The sequence below is a fragment of the Bos indicus genome, chromosome 1, assembly GCF_029378745.1.
Source record: "Bos indicus isolate NIAB-ARS_2022 breed Sahiwal x Tharparkar chromosome 1, NIAB-ARS_B.indTharparkar_mat_pri_1.0, whole genome shotgun sequence".
In the NCBI taxonomy this organism is placed as follows: Eukaryota; Metazoa; Chordata; class Mammalia; order Artiodactyla; family Bovidae; genus Bos; species Bos indicus.
Genome location: NC_091760.1, coordinates 42,727,737 through 42,737,859, shown reverse-complemented (window position 1 = coordinate 42,737,859; position 10,123 = coordinate 42,727,737). Strand labels below are relative to the sequence as shown.

The 10,123-nt window shown below is 33.2% G+C and overlaps 1 protein-coding gene across 4 annotated transcripts in view; it reads right to left on the bottom strand.

Moving 5' to 3' along the window:
• Positions 1–823: 823 nt before the first annotated feature.
• EPHA6 (EPH receptor A6) overlaps positions 824–10,123 on the bottom strand; it is a 1,027,581-nt gene continuing 1,018,281 nt past the window's right edge. For all 4 annotated transcript variants that reach the window (XM_070786786.1, XM_070786808.1, XM_070786797.1 and 1 more), the window contains one exon: positions 824–8,688. In XM_070786786.1, the coding sequence (XP_070642887.1) occupies positions 8,574–8,688 (115 nt within the window). In that variant the 3' untranslated portion in view covers positions 824–8,573. The remainder of the gene's footprint in view (positions 8,689–10,123) is intronic.

Below are 10,123 nucleotides of genomic sequence, written 5' to 3'. Positions count from 1 at the left end.
GTATATAGCAATACGTATTTTAACAATTATCAGTGAACATATTTATATTAGAATCTCATCCTCAAAAGGTATTTTAGTTTCAAAATTACCAGGAAGAGTAACATGACAATAATTTTCATTCACTGTTTTCTATTAATTTTTTGTTTGCTTTTAAAATGGGAATAATTAATAGGTATATCACAAACTCCTCTTTGTATTGCCTTTTTGTCTTTTCCTCAGTTTTTAATGGAATTTGGTCCATTTTCATATTCAGAATTCATGCTCTGTCTCTGATTTTTTTAAAAATTAAGGTTATTATAGAAGGTATAACTAACATTTTAGGAAACATGGACTGTTAATTAACAATTATTACATCAAAAGTAAAAATTAAGCTGTCAAAGCTTATACTGCATATAAAATTAAACCTAAGTATAGTTTGTTAAAAATGTACAAAGCTATTCAAGTTTCCAATAATATACTCTAAAGAAAAAGTATGATTAACAAAATGATTAATAATATATCATAAATAAAGCACATATAGTTATCTTTAAAATCTACTCTCACTCATATTCATGTTAGGAATGCTCAGGTATTGTGCCTTTCCAAAAAACAAATGCTCCCATTTCACATTTTGATTTTTTTCCCTTGGAGACCTAAAACACTTAAAATTATGTCAAAACTCCATTTCTGTAAGAATAAAATGAGATTTTTGCATTATATAAATATATTAATACAATTTCTTTAAATACATATATATGGCATAGGAAGAACAACGTCAAATTAAAGCAAATTAAACACTTCAATAACGAACATTTATGCATGTTAAACCTTATTTTCCAAGCAGTACATTTTAAAAAGCCTCAGTCTTTATTTTCATATTGTCCATGAAAATTCAGTGCTGTTTTAAAGATATTTTTGAATATACCACAATAGTAACTCTAGATAAAATACCAATGGATTTTCAAACAAATTGGTTTTTACAATGCTCACATCAGTCACACTGACAAAAAATAGCTTGTTAAGTTACAAGTCTGTTAGCAAGAGTGGTCATTGATTTTGTCATAGAGCTTCTAAAGACCACACGTTTAAGCAGATTTATTTGAGTAGTACAATGTGGCAATAAATAAAACATGTACAGTTAAATAAAAACTTCATTACAACTTTAATAATAATACTGAGTAAATAATTCTAAAGAGCGCAACAATTATACTTTATATGACAAATGAAGTGATGGTAATTAATTCCGTCTTCTCTCTGACTGAGTGAGGATGTGTTTAAGTGAAAATTTAAGAAAAGCAATTTCTATTTAAATGCGTATATTTCATTCTACAAATTACTAAATGTGGAAGAGAGACCTAAATTATTATAAAAGCAAAAGAAGATGACATTCTAAGTTAGGTAAAAGCCTTAAAAGTGTATTGTTTATTTTTTTTTATGATTTAGCACTATTCACTCCATCTATCATGATTTCAAAAAATTAAGTGATATTTGGTCTTTCTAGAACAAAGGTAAATTAAGACTGTTCCAAGGACAATGATCTATAAACGTAGAAAAACTAGTTTAGAAATGTTCACATCGATACTGCTTGTCATATTTAACTCATGAAAACAGTGACATCTATCTACAAAGTTAATAATGCTTAAACATAAAATTTGATTTAGATATATGAAAAAATGAAGATTCTCATGTCCTTGGAGTTTTCTTTATAATAATGTATTATTTTGGAATACGGACAGTTCTCTCTTCAGTGAGGGCCAATGACATGGAGATTCTGATGCTAACTAAATAAGAATCCCGAAGTAGGGTTGTCCTCCTTTTATTATTTTGTTGAACACCTTAAAGTCATATCTCAGTTGTTCTGATTTACAGTTTGAGTTATTATCTTAACCAAAAGTAAGTTTATCATGACAAATTAAAGATTAGCCTAAGGTTACAAATAATGAAGAAATATGGATGAAAACAAAGCTTTACTTGAGAGAAAATTTTCAATAATTCTGATACTTTTCTAATTTACAACTCCCAGGAAATTGTGTTAATTTGTATTTTATTTTCTAATTGAAAGTAGATACCACATCTTTATATATAATACATTTAAAAGCGATCTTTCATCCTCATCTGTCAGGTAATTTTCTTTTAATGCTTTTGTATTCTTAAGGATTAATTAGGTCTAAAAGATAGTCGAATTCTTCTTTGAGATTTTCCTCTTTAAAAGAAACAAATCAAAATTTCTTTTAAGAATATAGAGATTTGGTAATTCTAATAAACCAGTGTGGAAATTCAAGCAAAAACCTTCTTTATTTTGTTTAGAAAGAAACTTTGCTTTCAATGCACAAGTGCAAAAATATAACAAAATGGAGTGGACTTGGTACTATTAAGATAAACCCAACACTGTGTTTTTAAAAAATGAAATTTATTTTTCTTTTCTAAAAGATGAAATTTATTTTTTAGTAGTGCTTTGCTGCCTGTAGTAATTGTAGCTTACTTTTCATTTTTTGTTTCACTTTTAAAGTAATTTTGAATCAACATGTACTGTTAAATAAAAACTTCATTACAACTTAAAAAATATTACTGAGTAAATAATTTTAAAGAGAGCAACAATTATACTTTATATGAAAAGTGAAGTAATATAATTCTGGCTTCTAAGTTGCCAATTCCAACAGGATTTTGTTACCTCCTTTGAATTAAGAGTGAATAACCTAAGTCTTCCAGTATAAATGTCCTTTTTTAAACATTTTATATAAATCCATCATTAATTTGAAATTCTAATTATTAATCAGAAGAAAGAGGCTTCGTTAAAACTACATTCTGATGACCCGCATCTTCCTCTGGATCTTTTGTCTTTTCTCTCAGGATACAGGTATATCATGTCACATCCTCTTATAACATACAAAAAATATATTTTATCCTAAGAAATCTTTGAAACACTTGCCTAATACTTGTCTTTTTAAGGGAATAGTAAGAGAAAGATGGGGCATTTACTCTTCTGAAATGTAAGATTTTTCTTTTCCTTTATTTCATCTAGTAATATGTTAGCTCTGGTTGTGAGTAATCATTTCTTTCCTTTCTTAAATGTGCTGGGCCATGCTTAGTTGTTCAGTCAGGTCCGAATCTTTGAGACCCCATGGACTGCAGCCTGCCAGTTTCCTCTGTCCATGGAATTTCCCAGGCAAAAATACTGGAGTGGGTTGCCATTCCCTTCTCCACAGGGTCTTCCCAACCCAGGGATCAAACCCAGGTCTTCTGCATTGCAGGCAGATTCTTTACCAGCTGAGCCACTAGGGAAGCCCTTTGTTAAATATATCACGTTGGAAAGAATTTTATGCAACCATTGCAGTCATATACTTATTGTTACATTTCCTAGGGCCAGTGAATTGGCTTGCGCAGCAGAGTACCCCAGCATTGTTTTTGAAAAATGGTTGATGTTTTCTAACTGGAGGCACCTTTGAGGTAGTGAGTCTACACATGAACTGAGCAGTCTGCCACAGGACAGAGGCGGTATGTGACTCCTGAGGAGAGTCAAATGATAAGTAACAAGAGAGATTGTCTTAGAGAATCAAACAAGTGTGCTCCCTTCTATCAGAGGAAGTATGGAGGCGTCTATGAAAAAATTTGAGGTCCAAAATATTTCCTTTCATAGGGACTCAAATCCAATCGCAAATAAACAAGGTTTCATTTATTTAATGTATTTTTGTTCTATGGAAAGAACTAAGTGATGTGGAAATTACAGCAAACATGGCAGATAGGCTCTAAGTTTTAAGCTTAAGAGATACTTAGAGGTAAGGACAGTACAGTCAAACTCATCTTTGCCATAAAATTTTATGCATGTAAGGGACACCTTGTAGATATTTGTTAAACTGAACTACAGTTTACACTGCCTTTATTGAACATTATTATAAAAAGTGAAAATCTTTTGAAAATGCTGGTCATAAAAACAAAAAATTGGATGACTTCAGTGCCCTGTGTTCTAATGGAAGAATACAATCAGTCTACCTTTTGGAGTCAAAAGCCTCTTGATGAAAGTGAAAGTGGAGAGTGAAAAAGTTGGCTTAAAGCTCAACATTCAGAAAACGAAGATCATGGCATCCGGTCCCACCACTTCATGGGAAATAGATGGGGAAACAGTGGAAACAGTGTCAGACTTTATTTTGGGGGGCTCCAAAATCACTGCAGATGGTGACTGCAGCCATGAAATTAAAAGACGCTTACTCCTTGGAAGGAAAGTTATGACCAACCTAGATAGCATATTCAAAAGCAGAGACATTACTTTGCCAACAAAGGTTCGTCTAGTCAAGGCTATGGTTTTTCCTGTGGTCATGTATGGATGTGAGAGTTGGACTGTGAAGAAGGCTGAGCGCCGAAGAATTGATGGCTTTGAACTGTGGTGTTGGAGAAGACTCTTGAGAGTCCCTTGGACTGCAAGGAGATCCAACCAGTCCATTCTGAAGGAGATCAGCCCCGGGATTTCTTTGGAAGGAATGATGCTAAAGCTGAAACTCCAGTACTTTGGCCACCTCATGCGAAGAGTTGACTCACTGGAAAAGACTCTGATGCTGGGAGGGATTGGGGACAGGAGGAGAAGGGGACGACAGAGGATGAGATAGCTGGATGGCATCACTGACTCGATGGACGTGAGTCTGAGTGAACTCTGGGAGTTGGTGATGGACAGGGAGGCCTGGCGTGCTGCGATTCATGGGGTTGCAAAGAGTCGGACACGACTGAGCAACTGATCTGATCTGACCTGATCTGATACAAAATGAATTAAAATATTTTCAGATTGAATGTGAATATGAGTCTTTTCTACTTAAAGGAATTTGAGCTTGGAAAAGTTGAAGTGATGATACTAAAAGAAGTGATTACATCTGCTTCTAATATCTTTATTATATAAAGATGTATACCAACTGTGAGTTGATAACAGTTTCTAATTCTTAAAATACTTTCTTTTAAATTAATAATACATTTCCTTAGCTAAAGCAGTAGAAAAGGATCATCTTCATCTGTTTTGAAATAACTTTCCAAAGCACTTAATTTTCAGTTAATGAAAAGCCAGATCTCATACACTCTGTATGTGCAAATGCTCCCATTTACGCAGTAGGACCCAAAATATTAAAATATGACTTTTGCAACATTCCTGTTTTTCCTCCACTTCAGCCTCTTCTAGGGAGATCTGTAAGATATTTTTGGATTTCCTGTATTACTTTTCTTTTGTTGATAGGGATATGGGTTGGAGTGGCAGAAGCTGAGAAAAGAAAAAAAGATGGGTGAAAAAAGAGAAAAGAACCAAGGGGGTGGGGAAGAATGTTTAAAAAAGGAATAGAAAAATAAGACCTAGTATTGGTGAACATTTTGAAGTAAAAGATTTAACTTAAAGATTTAACTTTCTTTACAGAGTAGAAATTTGCTAGGAAAGATATAAAAATGGATTTTTAAGAAAATTGTGATTAGGAGATAGGTAATGCAATTCATTCTTTATCACATCAGAAGACCTATTACAGAAGACCTTCTGTAAAGACTGCTTTTCAAGGACTGAATTTGGATTTGTTTTCCATTCACGGGCTGAGATGGGCCTTAAAGCTGTTCAGGTGTTAGTTGGATAGATTTTAAGAGTAATTCAGGGTGAAAGAAATCTTTTTTTATTATGACATTCAAAACATTTATCAACAGTCATAATTCAGTGAAAAAGTGCTATAATTCTTGATTCATGTTAAGCCAAGAGCTTTGCAACTTCTGATGGCTTTTTTAGTGTAATGATTTATATACTTAATCTCTGCATTGTTTTTACATTTTTTTCTCAATTATGTCTTATCCTATGAGATAATGAGTGGACTACAGACTGGAAACTAACCCCATAGAAAATAAAATAGTAATGGTTCCTTCAACTAGTTTTCAAAATCTAAAAAGCCCCTCAATAACATAGACTAGGAAATTTAATATAAAGCAGGTATATGAGTATATATGCATATTTTAGTTATTAAAGATGATTTCTGAAGGTTTTGACTTATGGGAGTTACTCATTTTCTATTATTAAATTCTATGCTTATGAATATTAAACAGCTTTAATTAATGAATATGTGCACTAGTAAATATCAAAATATTTCAGGTAAAATTTTCAAATCTGTGATTGGTAGGCAATAAAGAAATATATATATATATTTTAATGTTTCTGTTTAATCTTGAATATCTTGTTCTGACCAAGATGAGGTTCAAATTTATGCTAAAGATCACCATGCTTACAGTTCTAAAAAATATAAATGTAACATAAACGTAAATTTTAAAGAGGATTTGGGGTTAGAGAGAAAGTGAGAAGGCAGTTTTATAATACCACAGAAAGATGTTTAGGGAGGGGAAAAAAAGCACAAATTAACCATACATAGAATAGGATCTTTGGAGTTTTAAAGAAAAACAATTCTTAACAGAGATCTTTAATCTTGCAAGCACTGAATGCCCACCCCATAGACATTTCAATACTTTATAGAATTTATTTAATCAAAGTATACAGATGTTGCTGACAGAGTCCTATGGAAGACCATAATTATTCTATTCCTTATCTTTCTAAATATGTTTTTGTTGCATTATAAAAATAAATATATATGATTAATAAATTTTATCTGTTTTACATCTGTTCTTATTCAATATATATTTGAAGATAGGTAAATATGGAAATTTTACATTTTCTCTAAATGTATCCAGATCTGTGTAAATATATCAAGCAAACCACAGAGAGCCTGCAAGTGATGCGTGGCTGTGCAGGTGACGGTTAGAAAATGTTGCTAGCTATTTCTGACGCACTTAAAAAGTGATGGATTTCCCATTTTTTTTCTTTTTCAGTGTACTATAATGGATACTTTAAAGACTCTTCCTTCTCTCTCTCTCTCTCTTTTTTTTTAAATGAGAAAAATTTAGGTGTGGTTGACAAAAATCAGAAGATAAATCAGCAAAAGAAGTATATGGAAGGGCCTAGTCTAATGGGACAATCCACAAATCTTAAAATAAGGAAAAACAGGGATTCCTTTATGGCAAGAAAACTATTATCACCAAAAAAAATGTAATTTAGGTAGGAATTTGAGAGTGTGGGTAGGGCACCTTTAGCTCCAAGATCAAATAAAACCTAATTTTTATATTAAACCAGTATCTTTAGACAACCTGCTCTTTTTTTTTCCCCTCTTAATACAGTCTCACTACTCTTCCACCTAGCACAGTAGTCTTTTTTTTTATTTTTTAGTTTCACAGGGAACAGCCGATTTTATAGTTGGATGTGTTCATAATACAGTACTGTTTTGATAAGCTGACTCAACTTAGTTCAATGAAAAGTATATTTGCCTGTTTTTGCAGCCTCCAGAAGATTGTGGCAACAACATACCTTAGCTGTATTTATATTTTTATGTTACTGTAGCAAGGATTCAGGTTGCACACAATTTATTTATGCTCTTTTTATACCTTCTTTGGTGTATGCAATGGCATACTTGTACCTTGGAAGGTTTGGAAAACAGCTCAGCATGTTCATGTAACTTATTTTCATGAACAAAACAAAAATTCTTAAACTTGCAAAATGTACCAGTATTAGACTAGCTCTATGTGTTTATTTTCTTAGGCCACCATGTAACTATCATAAAATTCTGTTTAAATTAAATCTTTTTACATTTTATCTAAGACTATACTCTTAGATCTTTTATTCAAAGCAATTCTGCTGAGAATAATTAATTTTCTCAATGCTTTATTACTCTTGCAAATTTATGAAGATAAACCAAGGGAACAGTCATGGATTTATTCCATGCTTCCCTCTATTTAAAGCCTCTAGAGCAATGGACTCACTCTTGGTTTTTCCAGGTGTGATCTCTATAATGTAGTAGAGAAACATATTGATAGTAAAAAAAAAAAAAGATGGGAAAGCCTCTAAACTACCACCTACTATGACATATGAAAGACACTATCAAGTTAATAAAAAAAAAAAGACAAACCAAGACTTAGAAGTTTTAGAAGCACAGTATGTTTCTCCCTCTTTCTCCCTTGATGACTCCCTTCTCACCATAGTCACACTTGAAAAGAATTCACTACATGAAATCATTGATCTTTTCCACAAATAATTCTATCAATATCAGGTATCAACAGGTAAAGAATTGTAGAATAAAGTAACAATATGACCCACAGAGTTGAATATAATTATCTAAAAAATAATTATTCATGTCAGTTTGGAAAATACTTGATCACAAAACATGAAAGAAAGGTTAACTATTTCTTTTTCATCTACCATCAAACTCTAAATACATCATTAACCCCAAATTCCTTTGGATTAAGTCCTTGAACACTTCTGAAATACAGTTATACAAAGTTACACATCCATGCTGAGTTATTTACCACGTGTAGAGATAATCTGCAGTGCGCCAGGGTTTTATTTGCAGGTTATCCAGAGAGGAGCTATGAAGAGTGATTTTTAAATCCAGGTTGGAAGTATAAACAAAAGGTATGTGTGCCTGTAGCCTGAAGAGGAGACTGCAGTTTATGAGGTGATGTTTGGAGAATCAGAAGAGAGGGTAGTAGAGAGGATATCTTTCATTTTAGAAATACTGAGGCACAAAACACAGGTGCTTGTAGTACTTTTATACATGAAATCCCTTCTCCTGTATATGCATCATGTGTAAACGTAAAGTCTGTATACTGCTGACTATTCGTCTCTGGTGTCCAATGAGTATGACTCCAATTCTTCTAATATCACTGTGAGAGAGTGAGAGACAGAGAGAATATGAACATTTAGATCTGGTAAGTATGGCAGAGAGGAAAGACACATTTAGATAATGGAAACGAACACATGTCATATTTGCCACAAATTTCATATCTGGTAAAATGAGTGTTGAAGCAGAGATATAAATGGACAACAGGAATTTGTCACTTTATTCTTTACACTGGTGCCAGAGAATGTGTCAGGTCAACCTCAAGTTTAAAGGTACAAAGAATTCAGGTACCGATGTCATGTTCAGACATTTCACAAGCCCAGGGGTTTTATGTAATTATATAAATTTTTAACAGTATTAGCAAAATAGTCAGCATGCAGGATAGAAAATATAATGCGAACTCCATTTGAATTGCCATGGTCTTGGTCTTTCAATAATCTGAAAAAATGCCATTGTATTATGTTGAATAGTATGAAACTGCTATTACTATTACTAGCAATTTCACATGGTCAACCTACTAGTCTTAGTTATCTGTCTTTTAAACATATGTTGAGTATTTTCACTGCACTCAGGAAATGATAGTCTTTGAGAAAGTGGAAAAATGCCAGACCATTGTAATATAGAGACAAAACTCTGAGAAAACATAATATTATATTATTACAATTCTAATATTTGATGAAAGTAATAGTAATCGATTTAGTGTATATGAATCGTAAATAATTTGCTGAGGTAAAACTATATTGATGCAAAGTCTATGATGTGAACAAGGGTAATATGCATTTTAGACAGCATTTAAAATCTTTAAATAATTATTTGAATTAAATATATTCTTTCAAAGGAATATAGTTAAAAGTGTAAGGCCCAACTTTAACTAGAATGATTATCAGAAATGGTGAGGAAAAATGTGGAAATGCCATACTAGTGTCAGGAAAGGTAGTTTAACTATGGTATTCTTGACATAGAAATAGTATTTGAATTTACAATCTCCTAAGTGGACAATAAAGGTCCGTCTAGTCAGGGCTATGGTTTTTCCAGTGGTCATGTATGGATGTGAGAGTTGGACTGTGAAGAAAGCTGAGCACCGAAGAACTGATGCTTTTGAACTGTGGTGTTGGAGAAGACTCTTGAGAGTCCCTTGGACTGCAAGGAGATCCAACCAGTCCATCCTAAAGGAGACCAGTCCTGGGTGTTCACTGGAAGGACTGATGCTGAGGCTGAAACTCCAATACTTTGGCCTCCTCATGCAAAGAGTTGACTCATTAGAAAAGACCCTGATGCTGGGAGGGATTGGGGGCAGGAAGAGAAGGGAACAACAGAGGATGAGATGGCTGGATGGCATCACCAACTCGATGGACATGGGTTTGGGTGAACTCCAGGAGTTGGTGATGGACAGGGAGACCTGGCGTGCTGCGATTCATGGGGTCGCAAAGAGTCAGACATGACTGAGTGACTGAACTGAACTGAACTGAAGTGGACAG